The 26918-nt window shown below is 41.7% G+C and overlaps 2 protein-coding genes across 2 annotated transcripts; one reads left to right on the top strand and one right to left on the bottom strand.

The window, feature by feature from the left end:
* LOC5517993 (cystine/glutamate transporter) lies at positions 1-25360 on the top strand. The gene is made up of 11 exons (XM_001637932.3): positions 1-108; positions 1542-1822; positions 2447-2650; positions 3054-3179; positions 15707-15809; positions 16188-16232; positions 16804-16927; positions 21528-21634; positions 22272-22524; positions 23251-23428; positions 24610-25360. The coding sequence occupies exons 2-11, from the start codon at positions 1543-1545 to the stop codon at positions 24672-24674; spliced, it is 1485 nt and encodes a 494-aa protein (XP_001637982.3). The 5' UTR covers positions 1-108; position 1542; the 3' UTR covers positions 24675-25360.
* Positions 25361-25970: 610 nt separating this feature from the next.
* Positions 25971-26918, bottom strand: LOC5517991 (adrenocorticotropic hormone receptor). The gene has a single exon (XM_001637992.2). The coding sequence runs from the start codon at positions 26916-26918 to the stop codon at positions 25971-25973; it is 948 nt and encodes a 315-aa protein (XP_001638042.2).

Below are 26918 nucleotides of genomic sequence, written 5' to 3'. Positions count from 1 at the left end.
AGGCTTCAGGTCAATGTTTTGCCAAAAGGTTGTTGTGGACTTGATGGCGTAGATCTCATTACCCAAAACAGATTTATGAACGAAAAGAATTTGAGAAAACCAAGCAAGGTAGGACCACTATTTGGGTTATAGTCATAGTAGGAAGAGGGGGCTAGTAGCAGGGCGAAAGTGATTAACCAACATTTTTAGAAAGGAAGACGTTCAGTCGTCCTGAAATTTTAGATAAGATTTCAATAATATCCTCATAACATACCCCAGCCTTTGTTAACAAAACTTTGGGATTGTATGTAACTCGCGGATTGCAGTTACGTTCCCTTTATTAAAAAAAGGCATTTAGGCTTTTTTGGACGGACAACTCTAAGACCATGTTTGGGTTAGATGTATCATTCTTTATGTTATACAGGGGCTGGCACGGGCTTCCGCACCCCAGATCCGCACCAAATTCATCGAATTTGTTGTCCTTTTCTTTTAAATGCTCGCCAAATCGACCTTTCTGTGCATTTTCCTCTCAGAGTAATGCGAAAAGACTATATCCGAGTGAGTTTTTTTGGCGTCTTTCATTCGTTCGTATTTTGCGAATGCAAACTTCTTAGCATGCAATCAGGGGCGGCGGAGGGGAAGGGTAGGGTTTCAGCGATACATAAGCAACCGACAAAAAATTTGTTGAACAGTTTAAAATCCCTCGCATAAAAACCTAGGTTATCGCCCGAGTTTTTATTAATAGCGCTTAAAAATTAGAAGCCAGCAACCACCCCTCCCCAATGAAACCACTACCCACCCCCAATTATGGGACCACTCCGCCGCCCCTGGCAATAGAAACCAAAATAGAAAAATATATTCGTAACCACGTTTTTTTATTTGTCAGTTTTCTACCGCCATACTACTACGTCTATTGCTGTGTTTACACTTGAGCGTCCAAAAACCTAGTTAAGATTTGAAGTGTGTGTGAACACGATTCAAATAGCCACTTATGTGCCGGCAATTACAAAGGACGCTCAACCTAGGTCCGGTTGAGCTCAACAATTCCAGGAGGCATAGTTGAGCGTACTCAACCGAGGTTACGGTTAAATCTATCGCTTTCCGATGTCAGTCATTTCATTACTCAAAAGGCATGAGATTACCACATGTTTGTAGCCTCCGTCGCAGGCGTTTTTAGACAGGCGTCGCTCGCTTCCCTGGGCTACATGTTTTCGAGATCCTCGCATTTTGCACGTTTTAAACGATACTTTACAATAAACTAGTCAAGCGAATCCTTAACGTACAAGCGCAAGCAATTCAACGAAAATGACAAACATGAGAGAAAACATCAGGCAAAGTGGTCCCTAAAATATTATCTTGAATTATATTGAATCTTGTAAACATAAGCCATCACAGAATAACATGTTCGGCTGAATGATCAACCTAGTTTAGGTTTTCAAGTGTAAACTCATTTCTCCTAACCACAAATTGTGTCACAAAACTAAACCTAGGTTGACGTGTAAACACGGAACTAAAAAATCAAGCAAAATTTGAAAGCGTCTCGTATCTTCTTTTGCGAATAGGATGACAGAGGTATCAGGCGAGACAGGAACCGGAGGGGATGCCGGGAAAGCGAAAAAATCTGAGGAATTCGGGCTTCGCAGGGATCTCGGTCTTTGCGCATCTATTTCACTGAGCGGTGGTGTGATGGTGGGCTCAGGAATCTTCATATCAGCGCAGTGGGTGCTCGTGTACAGCGGTTCTGTTGGCATGTCTCTCCTTATTTGGTTACTCTGCGCCGTTGTGTCCATATTTGGAGCACTGGTATCAGCAGAGTTGACACTAACATACGGCAAATGCGGAGGTTTGTTGAAATTGGGTCATCACCCAGATGCGTAAATGGAGGATTTCCTTAGGGGTAGGGGATACCTCTAGGGATGACAAAAACTATTGGGCTATTCAGCACTTTTTATTACATAGCTGAGATAATGTTTTTAGACTACTATCTCTTCGATAAGCGCCCATCTCTCATTGCCGGTCAGTATAGGGGCAAATAAGGGTATTTGGCTCTCAGTATTGTTCCCGTATTAAGCTGTAAGTTGACTGACAACTTGTATTATGACTGCGGACAGTCGCTTTAAAATTCTTATTCAGTCTAGACTTTGATACTGTCTTCATTTAACATTGGAGGATAAATAATTTGATAAAATTTAATATTTTTTTTGCACTTCATTCGCCAATTTCAAAGAATACATCGTAAAACCTATCCCGATTTAGCTAACACTTGGCATGTCGCTAGGGGGGAGGGGTGGTACAAAATGGCGGCTGATAGGGTAGAGAGACTTGTTTCAAGTGACAGCTTGAGCTAACGTGCCCTATTATCAAATGATGATGATTGCGTAATAACTTGCATACGCGTAACAACTGTTATCATAATTGTTCTGCCGTAGCATATAAACTGATGCTCTCACTTGTCTGACATTCTTAGGACACTACATGTTTATGCTAAAGACTCTGGGCCCGATGATGGCTTTTGCTACATCTTGGTTTGGATTTCTGGTCATGTCCCCCGTGGTGTTTGGTATTCAGACCCTTGCCCTAGCTGCATATATTCTAGAGCCTATTTTCCCAGGATGCTCTGAGAGGGAGGATGTCAAAGTACTGCAGAAAATTCTTGGTGTTGGTATAATTTGTAAGTATGGAGATTATGTTTTACAGCTAAGTATTCTTTACGATGCATGCATTACTGATCGCCTGCCCAACCTCGTCCGACTATTTTTGTCCAACCAGACCGGCCGACAGTATGGACTTACCTAACGATTGACTGTCTGATAAATCGACCGACTAGCAAAAAACTGGTCTGGTCATTGTTTTTATTTGACATCAGAAGGTAAATTATCGAAGATAAAGTTTTATACTTTTTTTACCATATTCAAAAGAAATTTCTCAAATCGGCCAATGCTGAACCACAATCTTTGAACCATAATTTCTGGGCGACAAAATAGCGGTTTTCAAATGCACTTCCACTCTCCGTAACAGTTTCCTTCTCTTGATTCTTTTATATTTGATATTTTGGTGGATATGTTTTTCTTTAGACTTCCTGGTGTTCATGAATATGATGAGTGCGCGAGTAGCGGCCCTGGTGCAGATTGTGTTCACAGTTGGCAAAGGTCTTGCTCTGGCGATGATCATAATCACTGGAGTTGTGAGGTTCGCCCAAGGTATTAACTGTATTCATCCTCTCGCCCTTAGCAGGTTAAAACTCCTATTCCTTATTCACGTTCATAGAACGCCGACACTTCGACTTTCATTCTCGATCCGAGCAAAAAATGTCAGTTTCAGTTGTTGCTCTCGACCGCGCCTTGTCGTCTGATTGTTGCGTTACAGCCAGACGAACCCAAAGACGTGGACGACAGACTCCCTTTCCTCTTACATTTCACCCTTCCAATTGTTATGATAGGTTATGTTAGAATGAATCCGTATTTTACTAATTGTAGTAAGCAAATAGACAAAGTTAAGATATTTGCTCTAGCTAAAAGGATTGTTCAAGGTTAAAAGCATTCTTGAGGCATTATTAGTTTTTGTTGATTTAACTTGAATAGGAAGATGTTCGTTTAATTATAAGAATTAGTGAAATAATGACTTTTATCGGGTCGTACCATGTTTTGGGATTATCTGTCTTTAACTTTCCATTAAGTTGGTAAACTAAGTCAGCAAACACCACACCTACGCTACTTGAGCGACCAGTTCTTTCCCCTTCCGTTCAGTAACTTCCGATTACAAGTTACATATTTGTTTCTCCAAAATACAATACACCAAACACTGGAAATCGACTCTGCCAAATTTTCGTCTTTAATAAGACTTCTTCAGGGCAGACTGAAGAAGCCTTATTAAAGACGAAAATTTGGCAGAGTCGATTTCCAGTTTTTGGTGCATTGTATTCATTGTTCTGGTACGAGATCGCGACAGTTTGGGCTTTTTGATTCTATTTGTTTCTCCAAAGTTACATTTTTACTTTTCCTACCGACTCCCTTAGTTTCATGGCAAAGGACATTCGTTTTGTATCCTTAAATTCTTTTCAAAGCTTTCCTTTGTTATCTCTAATTTTGCCGACAGTTAATGATATCTGATGTAACTGTTTGCATTGTCAAGTACCGTCCAATCACTGCACTCCGCACACGTGGTCAGTGCTTGTCAATCAAACGTACTACCTGTTTTGCTACAAATAGGACCACATTGTAAATCCTCATCACTCTCATCCTACTCTCAGTTGTACCACTGACTTCAGAATAAAGGTACGATCCCAGTCAACAGAAGTCCTCCCATCGAATCGTAACAGAATTTATCCATAGATGGGAATAATCTGCCCGTATTTTTTCTTAGCCGCCACTTTTTAACTCGGGAATGCGAAGCATGTACGAGTTATTGTGGGGAGTCCAATGTCACTGGCATCATTGGATCACTAATCCGTAAACGTTTTATGATCTTCCTGTGCTTTTGCAACACAGCAATACTCAGGTCATCCTGTAAACTTCCGGTGTTCAACTTCCGGTATGGCTCTGCGACCGCTACGGTCATTTGGTTGTGTAGCCGTAAAATATATATAAGCTAGTATTTTCAGAAAAGTCTTCCATGTGGGTTGAGCGTGCGCATGCGCTTTCGCCACCGACGTCAATCGATCTTCTACGGTTCAGCCCAATTCAAGTTGTTATTTTGTAAACAAAACAAGTAAAATGCTACAATGTCCTATCTTTTGCATTGTAAAAATCTTACAAATACTATCCCCGCAGCAGAGATAGCACCGAAATAAAATTCAGGAAAAATGAGAATGTGTTTGAAAATTGTAAAATATTACTCAAACATTGTTTTGGTTCACTGCCCTCAATGTGCTATCACTTAGTGGTAAATTTATTTTAACACCCAAAGTGAGCCATATTGTATTAACAATATATTTTAGATTTAATTCATTGTTTCATTTATGTAAGTGCAAAGTAAACAACAATATCTATATGCTATCATATTGTTTTAACAATTTTATTTTGAAGTATAATGAGAGGGCTATAGAATATCCAGACTTAAAATTATAGCATATACCTATCATTAACAGCCTTAGAAAGACAACACAATGCTCTAGATTTCATTGAAAATGTTCCATAAAATTAAAATGATATTCAATGAGGGATAAAGTTATTTTAGAAAAGAAAACAAAAATTATTTAAAGGAGGACCGAAATACCAAAAATTAAGCAAGCACTTAAAATACCAAAATAATTTTCATAGTTTTACACATCTTACACTACCCATGGCTCTGACATGTTTACCGCTTAAAAAAGTTTCCAAACCAAAGCAGCAGGCTTAAGCTTTTCTAGTTGAGTTAAGTTACTTATACAATACTTTTTTGCGAATATTTTGATGAAAGCTGCTCGATATTCTGTTGGAACTTGTTACAATTTACACATATGCTCTACTTTATTGAAATCTACATGGTGAAAAAATCATGACATTCAATGAGAGAGATCAAGATATTTTATAGTAAGAACCCAAAATTTGTCTTTTGGGTAGCCGGTCAAGTGTCGCGATGTAAGGTAGTCACTTCTTTGGGATTTTTTCATCAATAAGCTTCAAAATACTTCCACTTCAAAATAAATCAAGTAATACAGATAAATACCTCCAGTCCATTAATGAGTGTCCAAGGAACATTTAATTACGACTTGAAGTAAACTGTTTTTGTCTAAAGCAGGCAAGAGATAATTCTAAACTCGAGCCTCGCCAAGTATCGCATCGTGTTGCAAATGGAAACACGAGTAAATAAAGCGAAATAAATCCAGCTTGAGATGATTTTGCACAATTACTTGGTAGAGATTGAGACTATGGTAATATATGCAGTAATGAAATCGAGAATCTGGCCTTCAACTGCACAAATAACATGGGTACCATCTAGTTCTCGTACAGCTTGTCCGTAGTTTCTCTATTTATACCACCTAGTTATTCCCCAGCTTGTCTGTAGTTTCTCTAGTCATACCACCTAGTTATTGTACAGCTTGTCTGTAGTTTCTCTAGTCACCTTGTTATCCCACAGCTAATCTGAAGTTTCTCTAGTCATACCAACTAGTTATTCCCCAGCTTGTCTGTAGTTTCTCTAGTCATACCACCTAGTTATTGTACAGCTTGTCTGTAGTTTCTCTAGTCACCTTGTTATCCCACAGCTAATCTGAAGTTTCTCTAGTCATACCACCTATATTGTACAGCTTGTCTGTAGTTTCTCTAGTCATACCAACTAGTTATTCCACAGCTTGTCTGTAGTTTCTCTAGGCATACCAACTGGTTATTCCACAGCTTGTCTGTAGTTCCTCTAGTCGTACCACCTAGTTATTGTACAGCTTGTCTGTAGTTTCTCTAGTCATACCTGTAATGTTGTTACCGTCACCTTGGTAACGCGTGATTTGAGTTGATTTTATGACCAAGCATGTAACTAGCGAGTCAGTCGTTTGCTGACCGTTGACCAGCAATGTAGTAAAAGAACCATTCACTATTCGACTCAGTCTTTATTCAAGACACCAAATATTACATTGGCGACGAGCGACGAGGTTTCGTATCTATCTGCTTAGGAAGACTACCGGAAATTGCCGAAAAGCGCAAAGTTAGAGCAGTCTGGCGTCAAGATATTCGCCTACCAGTCGACAAATCCCCTACAAGTCCTTGGAAAGTTCACCGCGATCACGGAGTCTACCACTTAGAATATCAGTGCGCGATTCTACGTGGTCAAAGGATCGGGCGGCTCACTGTTAAGCAGGAAAACTTCCCAAGAGCTCAATCTCCTCCAGACGGTGCAGCAAGTAACTGCGAAGACACCCCAAGGCAAGACCAAGGTCAACGAGCTCACAAGCCTCATCGACGAATATGACGACCTGTTCCATGGGCTAGGCAAGCTGAAAAACTATCAGATAAAGCTACACATCCGCACAGAAGGGTCCCGTTTCACGTTCGCAAGCAGCTAGAGGAACAGCTACAGCGGGACGAGGAGCTTGGCGTGATAGAACGCGTCGAAGGCCCTACACCCTGGGTGTCCCCTATAGTGGTTGCGCCGAAACCAAAGTCCCCAGGCAAGGTACATGTGTGTGTCGACATGCGCCAGGCGAACAAGGCGATCAAGCGCGAACGTCACGTCACGCCGACCATCAAGGATATGATAGGAGATTTAAACGGAGCGAAGGTTTTCAGCAAACTTGACCTCAACCAAGGATACAACCAGCTCGAATTGGCGCCCGAGTCGAGATACATCACCACTTTCAGCACCCACATGGGCCTAATGCGCTACAAACGTCTCAACTTCGGAATCTCGAGTGCTGCAGAGATTTTCCAGAATGTAATCCGAGAGACACTGGAAGACGTCGACGGTGCGATAAATATCAGTGACGACGTACTCGTATTTGGCAAGACACAGGAGGAGCACAACCGAAATCTGAGGGCAGTCTTCAAACGGCTGAGAGAAAAGGGCCTAACCCTCAACAAAAGCAAGTGCGAGTACGGCAAGGAGAAGCTGGAGTTCTTTGGGTACGTGTTCTCCAAAAACGGCATATCCCCAGACCCCAAGAAAGTCGAAGACGTGGTCAACCTGCAGACACCGTCAACAGCATCAGAAGTACGCAGCCTATTAGGAATGACGAACTACTGCTCAAGGTTCATCCCAGACTACGCCACCAAGACCGAGCCACTACGCAAGCTCACCCACAAGGACCAACCGTGGTGTTGGACGGCCGAGCATGACAGCGCAGTCAGCCAGCTGAAGGACGCACTAGTAAGCTCACCCGTAACCGCCTACTTCGACCCCGAGAGGCGCACTGAAGTATCTGTTGATGCCAGTCCCGTTGGTTTGGCCGCCATCCTATCCCAAGTAGAACCCAAGACCGAGGCGAGACACGTCATAACTTATGCGAGCTGGTCTCTGACGGAGACAGAACAGCGATATAGTCAGACGGAACGAGAAGCCCTCGCGGTGGTATGGGCATGTGAGTATCTGCACCTATACATATACGGCAAACCAGTGACGGTATACACGGATCACAAGCCCCTGCCGTAGATGGCTACGGCAACGCAAACTCAAAGCCTCCCGCAAGAATCGAGAGATGGGCGCTGAGACTTCAGTCTTACCAAGTCACCGTAAAGTATCAGCGAGGTGAAGAAAACCCTGCGGATTACCTATCCCGTCATCCAACAAAGTTCGCAGCTGAGACGAGCAGACAACAGAAGGTGGCAGAAGAATATGTCAGTTATCTCACAAAGACATCTACTCCAAAAGCCCTCAAAACACAAGACATCGAGAACGCGACAGAGAGCGACGCAACACTGCAGGCTGTGGCCGAAGCCATACGCAAAGGGAACTGGCACAGTGTGGTCAAGCGTCCAAGTGTTGACAAGACAGATTTTCAACTACTCGAGAGGGTAAAGGATGAGCTGACGATGAACAAGTCCGGCAACCTTATTCTACGCATCTACGTCGGCGAGACAACGGCCGCGCCGAGTGAGTGTCTACTGTCGCGCCACCAGCGTTACAGGGAAAACACACTCACTCGGCGCGGTCGTTGTCGTACCGACGACTCCTCGAAGTTTGAATTTCGAGCAGTGCCTCGTTCCTAGAGCCGCTCGGTTAGAAAGTGCACACGATCTGTTGTCACAGATGGTGAATTCGATAGTCGACGGTAAAAGGTGTAAAAAATTATTATACAGAGAGAGAAACACAATTCTTGGCGGGCTTCAAACTCGCTCTACTGACATTCTATCGGCAAAATTGAAATAAAAGAAGATTCAAACTCAATATTACATGGTCTAAAGTTTTATTTTTCACGATAAAGTATTTTTTCGCTAACATATAAATTCCCCCATATATTCCTTTATAAACCACTGACAGTAGCCTTGGGCTGCCTGTGATCAACTCAGTTCAACTCCCTTTTCGCCCCCTGCGGGGCGCCCCAGGCATAGTCAGGGGCCACAGGAACCCCGCGCGCAGGGAAAGCGTCCCAATACCAACTAGTTATTCCACAGCTAGTTCATCTAGTCATACCACTTAGTTATTCCACAGCTTGTCTGTAGTTTCTCTAGTCATACCACTTAGTTATTGTACAGCTTGTCTGTAGTTTCTCTAGTCATACCATCTAGTTATTCCACAGATTGTCTGTAGTTTCTCTAGTCATACCAACTAGTTATTCCCCAGCTTGTCTGTAGTTTCTCTAGTCATACCAACTAGTTAGTCCACAGCTTGTCTGTAGTTCATCTAGTCAACTAGTTATTACACAGCTTGTCTGAAGTTCCTCTAGTCATACCATCTAGTTATTCCACAGCTTGTCTGTAGTTCCTCTAGTCAACTAGTTATTACACAGCTTGTCTGTAGTTCCTCTAGTCATACCAACTAGTTATTCCACAGCTTGTCTGAAGTTCCTCTAGTCATACCATCTAGTTGTTCCACAACTTGCCTGTAGTTCCTCTAGTCATACCAACTAGTTATTTCACAGCTTGTCTGTAGTTCCTCTAGTCAACTAGTTATTCCACAGCTTGTCTGTAGTTCCTCTAGTCATACCAACTAGTTAGTCCACAGCTTGTCTGTAGTTCATCTAGTCAACTAGTTATTCCACAACTTGTCTGTAGTTTCTCTAGTCATACCAACTAGTTATTCCAGAGCTTGTCTGTAGTTCCTCTAGTCATACCATCTAGTTATTCCACAGCTTGTCTGTAGTTCATCTAGTCAACTAGTTATTACACAGCTTGTCTGTAGTTTCTCTAGTCATACCAACTAGTTATTCCACAGCTTGTCTGTAGTTCCTCTAGTCATACCATCTAGTTATTCCACAGCTTGTCTGTAGTTCCTCTAGTCAACTAGTTATTACACAGCTTGTCTGTAGTTCCTCTAGTCATACCAACTAGTTATTCCACAGCTTGTCTAAAGTTCCTCTAGTCATACCATCTAGTTGTTCCACAGCTTGTCTGTAGTTCCTCTAGTCATACCATTTAGTTATTTCACAGCTTGTCTGTAGTTCATCTAGTCAACTAGTTATTCCACAGCTTGTCTGTAGTTTCTCTAGTCATACCAACTAGTTATTCCACAGCTTGTCTGTAGTTTCTCTAGTCATACCAACTGGTTATTCCACAGCTTGTCTGTAGTTCCTCTAGTCAACTGGTTATTCCACAGCTTGTCTGTAGTTTGCCGAAGGTGAATTCCACTGGAGGCTTTCACTAGTTAAACCAATTCCACCAGCTTGTCTGTAGTTTCTCAAGACATACACTGTCATACACAGCTTGTCGGTAACGCCAACATTGGCGGCGGTGGAAAAGAAGAAAGGAATTGATTTTTTTTATTTGAGACAGAAAAGAACTTGAGGTATACCAGTCATATACATTATACATACATAACCCTAGCCAAGGGAGGGTTTGTGTGCTTAAATCATTTATATCTTTCTTATGTTTCGCTCCCCCTCCCCCAACCAGACTTCCAAATATTTATTTACACCCACCCCCTACGGCCTATCAACTGGCAACAAACGCCCTTTTAAAAGGTCGCTCGCGCGTTTATCAACAGATCATAAACTGAGCGCGTCATCAATTTTAAACTTCGCACAGGAGCGTCAATGTTTGTACGATTGCTATAGATTTTTCACAAAAGACGACCCAATGTATGGAGAGTTCACACATTTAAAAATTGTATTTGTATTAACACGCAATAATGCAGTAGCACTTAAAAAGTAAAAAACATGTTTTGCACTTATTTGTGACTGAGCAATATTGAGCGTTAGCTTTTTGCCCATATTGCCAAAATCAGTTCAATATGTGGTGGTACAGCCTCTGTGAAGGTTAGAAAAAAATCTGTGAAAGGGAAAAAAGTTAGATGTATATTTACAATTTCGACCCTAAAAATTGACGACGAAGTTAAGCCCGTTCAAAAAGCATTCATGTTAGCCTTTATTACCCGAGTTTTTGCAATAAAACCTCTAATAGTGTACAATAACTCATACCAAATTTGGTTTGGCTATGTTCAATAGAAAGAAAGTTGTAACAATTTGAATAACACTACCTTTTAGAACATTTTTCTAAAAACACATTTTTCACATTATTTCAACAATCAACCGTGGAATTTTAGACATATCTGTCAATGATAAAATGCGGTTCTTTAGACAACTTCTATGATCGACTAAACTGCATAGAAGCGCTTTTTTGGGGCACTTTTAAAGTGAGGCACTATCTCGGGTTGTGTCTTTCGTGATGGCGGGGGTTGTCAATTTCACGCCATACAGCGGTATGCAAATCTAGAGCGTGTTGGAAATGCATACATCAGTCAACGGGAAGCAAAGTCTAGTCGATCTAAGAAGTTATCTAAAGGACGCGTGTTAATACTAAAGAAGCCGAGTAATACTTAACAAAACAAGCTTTTTATTCCAACATGGCCGACCTCTGACATGAAAGTGAGGCTCGAGGCACGTGTCTTATTTATGCTAATATACAACACTTCCTTCCTCAACTAAACGTAACATACAATATAAACTATTAAAGTCAGTTTCTGTAGTTCTAGGCATATACAACAGAGTGCTGTAAGGCTGTTTCCGTGCCCTCTCTGATCTCCGTACTGGTGTAGGTGACTCAACTTCTGACTTTTTCTGCTGTCCAGTGTCTTGTTGGGTAATGACTGCAGCTGATGAGTGTGGTTCTTCTGATATAGAGATTGGTTCGCTTGTGGATTATATGTCTAATTCGCTACTGCTTCCTGCTGTTAACCCACTGCTCGCATTAGTATCACCCACTGAAACTGGTCCCCAGTATCAACGTCTAACTGTCGGTCCTTGGAACGCTTTCTTCTGTTTCTGGTAACGAAGCCGAAGGTGACCGACATGCCTACAATGTTCGCGACCGTCCATTGCGACAACGTTGTAGGAGACTGGGCCTGTAACCACCTAGGGACCATAGCCAAAGTTCTTAAAATAAACATGATCACCAGGCTTAATTTGTCGATCCTGGGCATGGGCGTCTTGTTGCTTTTTCATTCACTCTTGTTTCTGCCGGATCTTTCCTTGTAGGTTGGGGTGTAGCAAATCAAAACGCGACCTGAATTTCCTCCCCATTAGCATTTCTGCTGGTGACCTTCCGGTAGTTGTGTGAGGGGTCATCCGGTAGCGGAATAACAACCGCTGCAAGTTTTGCCATCGTGTCACCAGACTCTTTCAACAGACCATCCTCAATCAACTGTCCTGCCCTTTCGGCAAGACCATTTGAAGCAGGATGGTAAGGAGCTGTGGTCTTATGGACTATACAATTTTGTCTCATAAACATTGCAAATTCCTCACTGGTGAAGTTAAAACCGTTATCGGACACCCACTACCTCTGGGAGACCATGGACAGCGAAAACCTCACGCAGCTTGTTGATGGTACTGCCTGATGTGGTGTTCGCCATGATATGAGCTTCACTCCACTTGGAGTGTGCGTCCACGATTATGAGTAGCATCCTTACCATACCCAGGGGTGAAGAGGTGCTGATGCAGGAGATTTCTGGTGGACCTGGCATGCTTCACATGTCTTCACTATGGACTTTATCTCCTTCTCAATGGTCACCAGACGTAGCTCCGCGCCAACGCCTTCATCCGGCATATCCCGGGATGTGCCTCTTGAAGATCTTCGAGGACTTGCAACCCTTGCTCCCCGTAATATGCAGCCATCTTGAACGCTAAGCTCCTCCCTCTTTGACTTATACTGTAATAATTCAGGGTCCTTAACATCTGGCCAACCACGCAGCAAATACTCCTTAACATTTGCAAGGACTGGATCCCGGTGTGTCCAGTTGCGGATCTGGGCTGCGGTGACAGGTGAAACATCAACTTCATTCAGGAGAAATGCGGTTTCCTCTGCTGAAACTTTGGTGGTGATGGGTAGAGGGAGACGACTCAACACATCGGCGTTCCCATGGCTACTGCCAGACTTGTAAACGATGTCGTACTCGTAACCCCGCAATGTCACCGCCCACCTCTGCACCCTTGGTGATGCAGTAGTAGGTACTTGTTTCTTTTCGCTGAAAAGTGAAACAAGCGGTTTATGGTCAGTAACGATAGTTAAGTGACGTCCATACAGGTACTTATGAAAATTCTTCAGCCCGAACATCACACTTGCGCCTTCTTTGTCTAGCTGTGAATACTTCTGTTCAGAAGTGTTCAGCGTCCTGGAAGCGAAAGCAATTGGCTGGTCACTCCCATCATCCATAACGTGAAAAAACTGCCCCAACTCCGTACGGGGAAGCGTCACACTGGAGTAGGAGAGGTTGCTCAGGATTGTAATGAACCAGCACACCAGCTGTCGTAATCATCTTCTTTGTGTGTCAAAGCACTGCTGTTCAGGATCTCCCCACTGCCATGCAGTTTCCTTCCTCAGCAACCTGTGTTGGGGTGCGATAAATGTTGAGAGATTAGGAAGAAATCGGTTATAGTAGTTTAGTAAACCCAAGTATGAGCTCCGACACATTTACGGGTGCTCGAGTTTCCAACAGGGCTTGAACCTTGTCTTCTACTTGGTGTATGCCTTGTGCACCAAAGCAGTGTTCTAAGTACACCACTTTATCTGCCATGAAAGTGCACTTAGAGTTCTTTAGTCTGAGGCCAGACTCTTCTAATTTGGTCAGTACCAAGTCAAGTCGTTCCAAGTGTTCTACGTCTGTTTCCCCTGTGACTAAAATGTCATCCATGTAAACTGCTACACCTGGTATATCTCGCAAAATACTGTCAATAGTCCGCTGGAATATTGCAGGCGCAGAGGAAACTCTGCGGGAGTATAGAGTAAGTAAACAGCCCCATGTGGGCGTTTATCGTGACATACTTCGCTGACTTTTCATCTAGTAGTAACTATTGGTAAGCATGACTCAGGTCAAGTTTCGAGAATTTGCTCCCTGTTGCTAGTTTTGCTGAGATATTGTTTTAGATGCGAAACTTGATTAACTGTCACCTTGTAGTCCCCAAACAAGCGAATGGAATTGTCTGGTTTGAGGACAGGGACAATTAGCGCGGCCCAATCTGAAAATTCTACTGGCCTCAGGATCCCCTCTCTGACTAGCCTTTCAATCTCTTCTTCAACCCTTCCTTTCATGGCTTAGGACAAAGGACGGGGCTTGAAAAACCTGGGCGTGACCCCTTCAGGTACATGGATCTTTGCTTTGAACCCTTTTAGAGTCCCAAGTTCTTCCTTGAAGACCTGAGGATGCTTGCCTAAAATATCTTTGAGACTTATTTCCCCTTGAGCAATGTTCATAACTGAAAACTCTTTGATCAAGTCCCTCCCCAAGAGGCTAGGGCCCTTTCCTTTAACAACTAAAATGGGGAAAACCCTAGTCTGATTCTGGTACTGAATTTGTGTTTCAACAGTTCCCAAAATCTCTACTTTGTGTCCCGTGAAGGACTTGAGGGCGTGGGTACACTTCTGAAGCTGGGGTAATTTTACTGTTCAATGTCTCTTCGCTAATAAGGGTCACTGGACACCCTGTGTCGACCTCGAAGCATAATGGTCTAGAATTAATCTCAATCGACACTTCAATGGGGGTTTGTTTTGGACTACCATGTGGAATGCAGAATACATGGACAAGACATCGCTATCATCATTTTCATCATCCTGCACTAAATTGCAAGCGGGTTTTTGCTTTTGCAAACCGTTTGTATTTTTCTTCTGACATGAAAAACAGGTTTCTTCCTTGTATTTACAAGTTTTCTGGTCATGTCTTCCCCCACATCTAAAACAGTTTTTAGATGGCTTACCTTCTGATCTTGAACTGTTGTGTGTTTTTTTTATCCTTACCCTTCTTGTTTTGACTAGAATCGCCTTTGGATTTGGGTTTGAACACTTTATTCACATTTTCTTTCGTGGACTTTGCACTGCTATTTATTTCTTTTAAGTTGCTGTTGGTCGTTTCCATAGCCACATAGCCACTGCAATTTCCAAAGCTTTGTCGAAGGTTAATGTAGATTCTTGTAGTAGTTTCCGCTGGACGTGATCGTCAATCATTCCTACCACCAATCTGTCTCTTATCATGGTGTTTAGTGTAGAGCCAAAGTTGCAGTCTTTGCTCAAATTACAAAGGGCAGCGACAAATTGATGCACCGTTTCTCCGGGTTGACGAACACGAGTGTGGAACTTGAATCTTTTAACGATTTCTGAGGGTTTCGGCGTAAAATGGTCTTGCACCAACTCGTCGAATGAGTTATCCTACTGTGTTCTCGGATGACATAGACTTTTTTTAACGAGTAAGTCCTGTCCCCGACCGAGGCGAGCAGGATCGCGCGTTTCTTTGTTATTTCGGTGATGCCGTTTGCATCGAAGTAATGTCCCATTACCTCCGTGTAATCCTCCCAACACTGCGTCTGTGGGCTGTATTTCGGCATTGTTCCATAAACTGCTGCCATTTTTAGCTCGTCGCCAATGAAGAAGCCGAGTAATACTTAACAAAAAAAGCTTTTTATTCCAACATGGCCACCCTCTAACATGAAATTGAGGCTCGAGGCACGTGTCTATTTTATGCTAATGTCGTTTAAAATTGATAACGCCCTCTGTTTATGATCTGTTAATTAACGCACAATACTTACACAATATTATAATCCTTGAATAATATTACAATCTTAATATTAACCAATATTTTGTTTACCTGTTTTTAAATATCGACCCCTCGATTTTCTACTACAATCCTGCGGTGTCATATACGCAATCGTGTTGACAGTGACGTGCTTTGTCTACTTCAGGGTACTCAACCGGGGCGTTCGATCAGCCGTTCAAAGGTTCAGTGACCGATGTTAGCCAGCTTGGCCTCGCCTTCCAAAGCGGGCTTTGGGCATATGCAGGATGGTAAAGTCTAAATGTTCAAAAATTCTTAAAAATTAATTTTCCACAGTGGGAAGTCACGCTTCGCTGAATGGTTAAATCTTCTATGAAATCATGCAAATTATTGTTGAATTGAACCCATATCTTTATCATTACCTTTACTTTTAAGACCATGAGTACTTGTGTTTTCTTTGTCTAACTGGCAGTCGTTTCACTCGCGTTTAAGATCCATCGGGATCATCCATCAGTTTTTTGAGCAGTTGTTAATTATTAAAAATCGGAATAAATCACGGAAATAAAGGCGGCACGAAAAGAGAAATTGTGTAAGTTATATCGTTTATTGTTTACAAGAGTCCCATCCCAACGTTTTCTATTATCAACAAAAGCTGATTTCTTTCTCAGGGAGGTCATCTGTGTTGTTGTCGAGGAAGTGAAAAATCCACGCAGGTACATTAACTGGGAGAGGGTGACTTATGAGAGGGTGGGGAGGAAGTTAAGGGTGGACTGGGAAAGTTTGCGATAAGGAAGATGCAAAAAAGATTAGAGAGAGACGAAGAGGAGACGGGGATGGGTGAAAATAAACTTGGATAAAGAAGAAGTGAGAGCGGAAGGGTACGATGGTTAAAAATAAGGTTCGGATAAGGAAGAAGGATGAGAAAGGAAGAAGAGTGAGAGGGGAAGGGTATGATGGGTGAAATAAGTTGGAATATGGTAGAAGGGTGGGAAAGGGAGAAGAGTGAGAGGAGAAGGGGATTGGTAAAAATAAAGTTACTTTAACGGGAGAGAACATAAAAGACGGCGGAAGAAAGTTTAGGGTGGATGAGGAAAGCTTGCGATAATGAAGACGCAGAGACGGAGTAGAGTGAGGAAAGGTAAAAGGAAGGAGAGGGGGTTTTGGTAGAATGGAAGAGCTAGAGATTGATGTGTGACAAAGAAAGAGGGTAATATAAGAAGAAGGGAGCTCTATCCTATTTATCTCCTCTTATATTATTTTGTCGCTAATTGTTAACCATTCCAGGAACTTGGTCTTTGCGGTGCTGGGAAGTATAACTCTGGTAACGTTGCTATATCTACTGGTAAATATCGCGTATCTAGCAGTGCTGACCGCACCAGAGGTCAAAGCATCTCCTGCGACAGCTGTGGTACGTCTGTAAGTGTAAATAGTGCAATAGCTGTGGTACGTCTAAATGTGTAAATAGTGCAACAGCTGTGGTACGTCTAAATGTGTAAATAGTGCAACAGATGTGGTACGTCTGTAAGTGTAAATAGTGCAACAGCTGTGGTACGTCTGTAAGTGTAAATAGTGCAACAGCTGTGGTACGTCTAAATGTGTAAATAGTGCAACAGATGTGGTACGTCTAAATGTGTAAATAGTGCAACAGATGTGGTACGTCTGTAAGTGTAAATAATCCAACAGATGTGGTACGTCTGTAAGTGTAAATAGTGCAACAGCTGTGGTACGTCTAAATGTGTAAATAGTGCAACAGATGTGGTACGTCTGTAAGTGTAAATAATCCAACAGATGTGGTACGTCTGTAAGTGTAAATAGTGCAACAGATGTGGTACGTCTAAATGTGTAAATAGTGCAACAGATGTGGTACGTCTAAATGTGTAAATAGTGCAACAGATGTGGTACGTCTGTAAGTGTAAATAGTGCAACAGATGTGGTACGTCTGTAAGTGTAAATAGTGCAACAGCTGTGGTACGTCTTTTTAAGTGTAAATAGTGCAACAGATGTGGTACGTCTGTAAGTGTAAATAGTGCAACAGATGTGGCACGTCTTTAAGTGTAAATAGTGCAACAGATGTGGTACGTCTGTAAGTGTAAATAATCCAACAGATGTGGTACGTCTGTAAGTGTAAATAGTGCAACAGATGTGGTACGTCTGTAAGTGTAAATAGTGCAACAGATGTGGTACGTCTGTAAGTGTAAATAGTGCAACAGATGTGGTACGTCTGTAAGTGTAAATAATCCAACAGATGTGGTACGTCTGTAAGTGTAAATAGTGCAACAGATGTGGTACGTCTGTAAGTGTAAATAATCCAACAGATGTGGTACGTCTGTAAGTATAAATAGTGCAACAGATGTGGTACGTCTAAATGTGTAAATAGTGCAACAGATGTGGTACGTCTGTAAGTGTAAATAATCCAACATATGTGGTACGTCTGTAAGTGTAAATAGTGCAACAGATGTGGTACGTCTGTAAGTGTAAATAGTGCAACAGATGTGGTACGTCTAAATGTGTAAATAGTGCAACAGATGTGGTACGTCTGTAAGTGTAAATAGTGCAACAGATGTGGTACGTCTTTAAGTGTAAATAGTGCAACAGATGTGGTACGTCTGTAAGTGTAAATAGTGCAACAGATGTGGTACGTCTGTAAGTGTAAATAGTGCAACAGATGTGGTACGTCTGTAAGTGTAAATAGTGCAACAGATGTGGTACGTCTGTAAGTGTAAATAGTGCAACAGATGTGGTACGTCTGTAAGTATAAATAGTGCAACAGATGTGGTACGTCTTTAAGTGTAAATAGTGCAACAGATGTGGTACGTCTGTAAGTGTAAATAGTGCAACAGATGTGGTACGTCTGTAAGTGTAAATAGTGCAACAGCTGTGGTACGTCTAAATGTGTAAATAGTGCAACAGATGTGGTACGTCTGTAAGTGTAAATAGTGCAACAGATGTGGTACGTCTGTAAGTGTAAATAGTGCAACAGATGTGGTACGTCTGTAAGTGTAAATAGTGCAACAGATGTGGTACGTCTGTAAGTGTAAATAGTGCAACAGATGTGGTACGTCTGTAAGTGTAAATAGTGCAACAGATGTGGTACGTCTGAAAGTGCAAATAGTGCAACAGATGTGGTACGTCTTTAAGTGTAAATAGTGCAACAGATGTGGTACGTCTGTAAGTGTAAAAAGTGCAACAGCTGTGGTACGTCTTTAAGTGTAAATAGTGCAACAGATGTGGTACTTCTGTAAGTGTAAATAGTGCAACAGATGTGGTACGTCTGAAAGTGTAAATAGTGCAACAGATGTGGTACGTCTGTAAGTGTAAATAGTGCAACAGATGTGGTACGTCTGTAAGTGTAAATAGTGCAACAGATGTGGTACGTCTGTAAGTGTAAATAGTGCAACAGATGTGGTACGTCTGTAAGTGTAAATAGTGCAACAGCTGTGGTACGTCTAAATGTGTAAATAGTGCAACAGATGTGGTACGTCTAAATGTGTAAATAGTGCAACAGATGTGGTAGGTCTGTATGTGTAAATAGTGCAACAGCTGTGGTACGTCTGTAAGTGTAAATAATCCAACAGATGTGGTACGTCTGTAAGTGTAAATAGTGCAACAGCTGTGGTACGTCTAAATGTGTAAATAGTGCAACAGATGTGGTACGTCTGTAAGTGTAAATAATCCAACAGATGTGGTACGTCTGTAAGTGTAAATAGTGCAACAGATGTGGTACGTCTAAATGTGTAAATAGTGCAACAGATGTGGTACGTCTAAATGTGTAAATAGTGCAACAGATGTGGTACGTCTGTAAGTGTAAATAGTGCAACAGATGTGGTACGTCTGTAAGTGTAAATAGTGCAACAGATGTGGTACGTCTGTAAGTGTAAATAGTGCAACAGATGTGGTACGTCTGTAAGTGTAAATAGTGCAACAGCTGTGGTACGTCTTTAAGTGTAAATAGTGCAACAGATGTGGTACGTCTGTAAGTGTAAATAGTGCAACAGATGTGGCACGTCTTTAAGTGTAAATAGTGCAACAGATGTGGTACGTCTGTAAGTGTAAATAATCCAACAGATGTGGTACGTCTGTAAGTGTAAATAGTGCAACAGATGTGGTACGTCTGTAAGTGTAAATAGTGCAACAGATGTGGTACGTCTGTAAGTGTAAATAGTGCAACAGATGTGGTACGTCTGTAAGTGTAAATAGTGCAACAGCTGTGGTACGTCTTTAAGTGTAAATAGTGCAACAGATGTGGTACGTCTGTAAGTGTAAATAGTGCAACAGATGTGGCACGTCTTTAAGTGTAAATAGTGCAACAGATGTGGTACGTCTGTAAGTGTAAATAATCCAACAGATGTGGTACGTCTGTAAGTGTAAATAGTGCAACAGATGTGGTACGTCTGTAAGTGTAAATAGTGCAACAGATGTGGTACGTCTGTAAGTGTAAATAGTGCAACAGATGTGGTACGTCTGTAAGTGTAAATAATCCAACAGATGTGGTACGTCTGTAAGTGTAAATAGTGCAACAGATGTGGTACGTCTGTAAGTGTAAATAATCCAACAGATGTGGTACGTCTGTAAGTATAAATAGTGCAACAGATGTGGTACGTCTAAATGTGTAAATAGTGCAACAGATGTGGTACGTCTGTAAGTGTAAATAATCCAACATATGTGGTACGTCTGTAAGTGTAAATAGTGCAACAGATGTGGTACGTCTGTAAGTGTAAATAGTGCAACAGATGTGGTACGTCTAAATGTGTAAATAGTGCAACAGATGTGGTACGTCTGTAAGTGTAAATAGTGCAACAGATGTGGTACGTCTGTAAGTGTAAATAGTGCAACAGATGTGGTACGTCTGTAAGTGTAAATAGTGCAACAGATGTGGTACGTCTGTAAGTGTAAATAGTGCAACAGATGTGGTAGGTCTGTAAGTGTAAATAGTGCAACAGATGTGGTACGTCTGTAAGTATAAATAGTGCAACAGATGTGGTACGTCTGTAAGTGTAAATAGTGCAACAGATGTGGTACGTCTGTAAGTGTAAATAGTGCAACAGATGTGGTACGTCTGTAAGTGTAAATAGTGCAACAGCTGTGGTACGTCTAAATGTGTAAATAGTGCAACAGATGTGGTACGTCTGTAAGTGTAAATAGTGCAACAGATGTGGTACGTCTGTAAGTGTAAATAGTGCAACAGATGTGGTACGTCTGTAAGTGTAAATAGTGCAACAGATGTGGTACGTCTGTAAGTGTAAATAGTGCAACAGATGTGGTACGTCTGTAAGTGTAAATAGTGCAACAGATGTGGTACGTCTTTAAGTGTAAATAGTGCAACAGATGTGGTACGTCTGTAAGTGTAAATAGTGCAACAGCTGTGGTACGTCTGTAAGTGTAAATAGTGCAACAGATGTGGTACTTCTGTAAGTGTAAATAGTGCAACAGATGTGGTACGTCTGTAAGTGTAAATAGTGCAACAGATGTGGTACGTCTGTAAGTGTAAATAGTGCGACAGCTGTGGTACGTCTAAATGTGTAAATAGTGCAACAGATGTGGTACGTCTAAATGTGTAAATAGTGCAACAGATGTGGTACGTCTTTAAGTGTAAATAGTGCAACAGATGTGGTACGCCTGTAAGTGCAAATGTGCTACGCAAGTCGGAAAATAAAATAAAAATATATAAAAATAAAATAGTTAAAGTTGTCAAGTGTTTGGGTCCTAGTTTTTTTTCATGAATATCTTTATTCCATATTTGGGTTGCATCAAGCGAGAACATTCTTGGTTGCATGTTCAATTTTAATCAAAACAGAGGTGGGGGAGGAAAAACAGCCAGGAAAAAAACATAAAATGTTTATATGATGGAGTGTTCGAGAACGTTCCAACAGCTAACTTTACTCAAAAGCCGAGGGGAAATGATTTCTTAATATTGGACTACATATCAGTATGTGCGCTTGGTGTGTTTGCATACAGTTTGCATGCAGAAAATGAACATGCTCATATATCGCACATCATAATACTTTCAGTCCTTCGCTCAGCGGATGTACGGAACTGGGGTACAATGGCTCATCCCACTCTGCGTGTCGGCAACGGTGTTCGGTACGATGAACGCACGTGTGTACGGCTTGGGAAGGTAACTTACAAAGGAAGTGGACTTTCTTACAACCAATACCGTCTTTAGAAATACATGCTTCGTATAAAGCCTCGAACACTGAAATTATTTGCGTTTGTCTTACAGCTTTCGAATTCGGTGCACCCCTGCTGTTACGGCCCTGTAGGATGTACTTTAACCTATAGGATTCTTTTGTTCTGTACTGATTTAACCTATAGGATTCTTTGTACTTTGTATTTAGGATGTTTTTAACCTATAGGATTCTTTGTACTTTGTTTAGGATGTATGTTCGGTTCTGTTATTTTCTGTATTTAGGAAGTTGCTTAAACCTATGAGAGTCTTCTTTTCTGTATTTAATATGCACTTTTAACCTGATTCTACTATGTTCTGTATTTAGGATGTTGCTTCATCCTATAAGATTATGCTGTTCTGTTCTGTATTTGTGATGCGCTTTTTAACCTGATTCTACTGTGTTCTGTATTTAGGATGTTGCTTTATCCTATAGAATTCTTCTGTTCTGTTCTGTATTTGAGATGCACTCTAACCTGATTCTACTGTTCTGTTCTGTGTGTAAGATGTTGCTTTATCCTATAGGATTATTTTGTTCTCATCTGTATTTGAGATGCACTTTAACCTGATTCTACTGTTCTGTATTTAGGATGTACTTCGCGGCTGCACGAGAGGGTCACTTACCCAGAGTTCTGGCCATGTTACACACGGATAAGCGAACACCAATACCCGCCATGCTGTACCTGGCTTTTATCATTACTGTCATCCTCATCCCTCGCCAAACCTCGGTCAAAATGTTGCTCAAAATTTTGGGCTTCGGAATGTGGATGAATGACTCATTGTTGACGATTGGTTTGCTTTGGACAAGATATAAACGTCCAGACCTCGCTCGGCCTTTTAAGGTGATTTAACTGATTGACTTCAATACAGACCAGAACCGGCCGTGGTATGCGGTTGATTCGTTTCGATAACGAGAACTGTAGGCCGACTCACCGAAATGAGTTATCACAAGATATCACAAATCCCATAACTGCTGATACTTATATTTTTGCTATTGAAAATGTGTACCTTAATATTTATAACAGGGTATGGTCAGTATTACAAGATGGTTACCTCACAACTTGACCAACTCTATCGAAAATCTATGAAAGTCCTGAATCCGCAATCAAACCCATTGTGTAGCCAGGTTGCTATGTGAGCGTGTTTTTGTGTATCACTTCCACCATCTCCTCGATTACTCACATTAGCAACCAAATGCTCTTCATCAACCTAAAGCACCATTTCATTCGATCGACCGTTCTCTCTCCATATTTCCCTGAACATCAAATTCTCCCTTCTTTTGTTTGTCTCGGTCATCGCCTTCTAAGGATATCGCACACCATAATTGGAATTGGGTAGCAATAATCTCTTGCTGATTTTGCCGCTAAACGGCGTATTAGTTTACTCAACATAAACATTCAGGGAGCATTTGAACTTTGAATTTCGTGGCAGTTATGTTGTCAAATGTTTTTAAAGGCCACAGAAAATCTCGCTAAGAATATTCCCACAGATTCCTACATGCTTGCGCCCGTCTCCCATTGACTATTTAGACGAAGACATTTGATATGTTAAACTGCATTTTTCCTCAGCCTCCTGTGATTGTTCCCATCATATACCTTGCAATTGCACTCTACCTCGCCATTACACCAATCGCAGCCGCCCCATTGGAGTCGCTTTTCGCATACATTAGCTTCTTTGCCGGGATCCCGGTCTACTTGGTACTGGTCCGCTACAAACTACAGCCGAGATGGCTCATGGCTATGTTGGGTAAGTTGTGTAAGTGGGATAAAGAAACTTGTGATATCCACAGAATCATAGAGGTCAAACCTACAGCGTGGCACAAGGGGGACTTGAAACTAGATGCGGAAAGGATGAACAGTAAATGTGCGACTGATGCCAAATATAGGGGCACCTGATGCAAATTAGATGAGCACCTACAAATGCAAATTAGATGAGCAACTGGTGCAAATTAGATGAGCACCTACAAATGCAAATTAGATGAGCAACTGGTGCAAATTAGATGAGCACCTACAAATGCAAATTAGATGAGCAACTGGTGCAAACTAGATGAGCAACTAGTGCAAACTAGATGCGCACCTACAAATGCAAATTAGATAAGCAACTGGTGGAAACTAGATGCTCAGCTGATTCAACCTAAATACGCAACTGATGCAAACTAGATGCGCAACTGATGCAAACTAGATGCGCAACTGATGCAAACTAGATGGGCAACTGGTGCAAACTAGATGCGCAACTGATGCAAACTAGATGGGCAACTGGTGCAAACTAGATGCGCAACTGATGCAAACTAGAGGTGCAACTGATGCAAGTTAGATGCGCAACTGATGGAAACTAGATGCGCAACTGTTGCAAGTTAGATGCGCAACTGATGGAAACTAGATGCGCAACTGTTGCAAGTTAGATGCGCAACTGATGGAAACTAGATGATTAAATGATAGAACTTAGATGCACAACTGATGCAAACTAGATGCGCAACTGTTGCAAGTTAGATGCGCAACTGATGGAAACTAGATGCGCAAATGATGCAAATTAGATGCGCAACTGATGGAAACTAGATGATTAAATGATAGAACTTAGATGCACAACTGATGCAAACTAGATGCGCAACTGTTGCAAGTTAGATGCGCAACTGATGGAAACTAGATGATTAAATGATAGAACTTAGATGCGCAACTGATGCAAACTAGATGCGCAACTGATGCAAACTAGATGCGCAACTGATGCAAACTAGATGCGCAACTGATGCAAACTAGATGCGCAACTGATGCAAACTAGATGCGCAACTGATGCAAGTTAGATGCGCAACTGATGCAAACTAGATGATTAAATGATAGAAACTAGATGCGCAACCGATGCAAACTAGATGCGCAACTGATACAAACACTAACCCTTTGATAATCTTACATTCTACTTTGAAACTTTTGCAGATTCACTAGAGTTCAAGACACAGCAATTGTTTGATCTGCAATACCCAACCACAAACGTCAAGTAAAGAATACCTACTACCGTCAAGTAAGAATATCTACTACCGTCAAGTAAGAATATCTACTACCGTCAAGTAAAGAATACCTACTACCGTCAAGTAAGAATATCTACTACCGTCAAGTAAAGAATACCTACTACCGTCAAGTAAGAATACCTACTACCGTCAAGTAAGAATACCTACTACCGTCAAGTAAGAATACCTACTACCGTCAAGTAAGAATACCTACTTCCGTCAAGTAAAGAATACCTACTACCGTCAAGTAAGAATACCTACTACCGTCAAGTAATAATACCTACTACTGTCAAGTAAGAATATCTACTACCGTCAAGTAAAGAATACCTACTACCGTCAAGTAAGAATACCTACTACCGTCAAGTAAGAACACCTACTACCGTCAAGTAAGAATACCTACCACCGTCAAGTAAAGAATACCACAACCGTCAAGTAAAGAATACCACAACCGTCAAGTAATGAATACCTACTTCCGTCAAGTAAAGAATACCTAAATCAAGATTGCTGAAAAGGATCGAAAGAAAACTAAGTTGGGACCATTTTATCTGTCGTTTTTATATGCAAGTAATAATCCAGCTTATCCAGTTTGAATTTACTTTAGAATGAAGTGTCTCTTTTTATACTTTTCATTCCCCTTCAGCATCTTTTTGTAAAGCAACAATTAAAAAAATTCCAATAAGTTTAATTTTTATTCTTGCGTTTACCGTAAATGGTCTAAAAGAACGCCCGCTTTCCAATAAACGCCTTCTATTTAATGAACTGCCCATAAGCTTGCAAGTTTGTATTGAACACCCCTCTCTAACAAACTCCCCCATGTCTATTAAACACCCCCTCCCTCCCTCCCTTGCTCCCCTTCTCAAAAAACGACAGAGGAATGTTGGTAACATACATTTTAATTGCCTTCCAATTTCCCCTTTTCCCTGATAGCAATTTAATAGCTAATATAACCGACTCTGACTTCCAAGACGCCCCCTTCCCCGATCATCTAGTTTGAATAAACGTCCCATGGTAGTTCCTGGGTAGAATATGGTTTCAAGCGTAGTATGGCTGGGTAGGGTAGGGTTTACAGGGTAGTTCCTGGGTAGAATATGATTTCCAGGGTAGTTCCTGGGTAGGGTAGGGTATCCAGGATAGTATGCCTGGGTAGGGTAGGGTTTCCAGGGTAGTTTCTGGGTAGGGTAGGGTCTCAATGGTAGTTACTGGGTAGGGTAGGTTTCCAGGGTAGTTCCTGGGTCTTCTGGGTGCATATTAATATGGGCATCGTCGCCGGCGTCTGTGAAAGAGGTCTTGTTATAAAGTTACATAACGCCCTTGTTGCATGACGAGCTCGTCTGTCTTTTTGAGCAAGCCAGAAAGTGCTCGTCTGAAGACTGGCGTTCGAAAAGCATAAATCCCCGGGTCGACCGCGGCATTTACGCACCCTATAAGATATATGAATTCCACTAATTCATTCTTTAAATCATAACCAGGAAAATAAAGAAAGATTTCGGTTATGATGGTAGGTGTCCACAACGTCACTAGAGCAACTAAGATGTAAGCTATCGTTCGAGCAGCGGCGCGATTCCGTTTTCTTATGCGTAACGCATTGAGCCTGCCATGGGCAAGCGGCTGTAGTTCAGTTATAGAGCATGCGCGCTTCACATTGGCATAAATCCAAAGGTTGATGAAGATGATGAGTAGAATTATAAGCGCAAAGACGATGATGAATTGTTCACGAAATTTGTATTCATCTTCAAATGCAGCCCGAGGGACTGCGAGTGCGAATGATAGGAACCAAACTATGGATACGGAGAAAATGATACGCTTTTTAGTAACCCGTTGCTCGTACCCAAACCTCAACACCACGAGCCTTTCAGTTGCAAGAACAAGAACGGTCAAAACTGACGTTGCCATGGCGAAGTACAAAGTGAAATCCGATGCGATCTCCAGCCTGTAGTTCGTGGTCCCCCTTATGTCTGCTCCTAACAAACTTCCATTTAAAGTTCCACCATTATCACTGGGTGTGTTATAAGCGTTTTTACCGTAAATTATATTCCCCGCGGCTTGAAGGATTTCTCCAACAACAAGCACGAGATTACTGACGGCTAGACCCGCGATAAGGTACGAGGCAAGGTTTTTCCTCAGTTGTTTGTACGGGTCCCTGTAGACCGCTAACACCACCACAGCGTTCCCAAGCGTGGTGACTACCGCGAGAATGAAGTATAAAATTGTGTTGCGTTGTTGAGGCTCCATCGGCAT

This window comes from Nematostella vectensis, chromosome 13, assembly GCF_932526225.1.
Source record: "Nematostella vectensis chromosome 13, jaNemVect1.1, whole genome shotgun sequence".
NCBI lineage: Eukaryota > Metazoa > Cnidaria > Anthozoa > Actiniaria > Edwardsiidae > Nematostella > Nematostella vectensis.
Note: the sequence above shows the minus strand (reverse complement) of the source record. Positions and strands in the feature narration are given on the sequence as shown.

Bases quoted from the DNA above. Each gene is read 5' to 3' on its own strand.
- LOC5517991 (XM_001637992.2), bottom strand. From the start codon at position 26,918: ATGCCGATGGAGCCTCAACAACGCAACACAATTTTATACTTCATTCTC.
- LOC5517993 (XM_001637932.3), top strand. From the start codon at position 1,543: ATGACAGAGGTATCAGGCGAGACAGGAACCGGAGGGGATGCCGGGAAA. The intron at 1,823-2,446 runs GTTTGTTGAAAT...TGACATTCTTAG, and splicing joins AACATACGGCAAATGCGGAG to GACACTACATGTTTATGCTA. The intron at 16,928-21,527 runs GTACGTCTGTAA...TAATACTTTCAG, and splicing joins CATCTCCTGCGACAGCTGTG to TCCTTCGCTCAGCGGATGTA.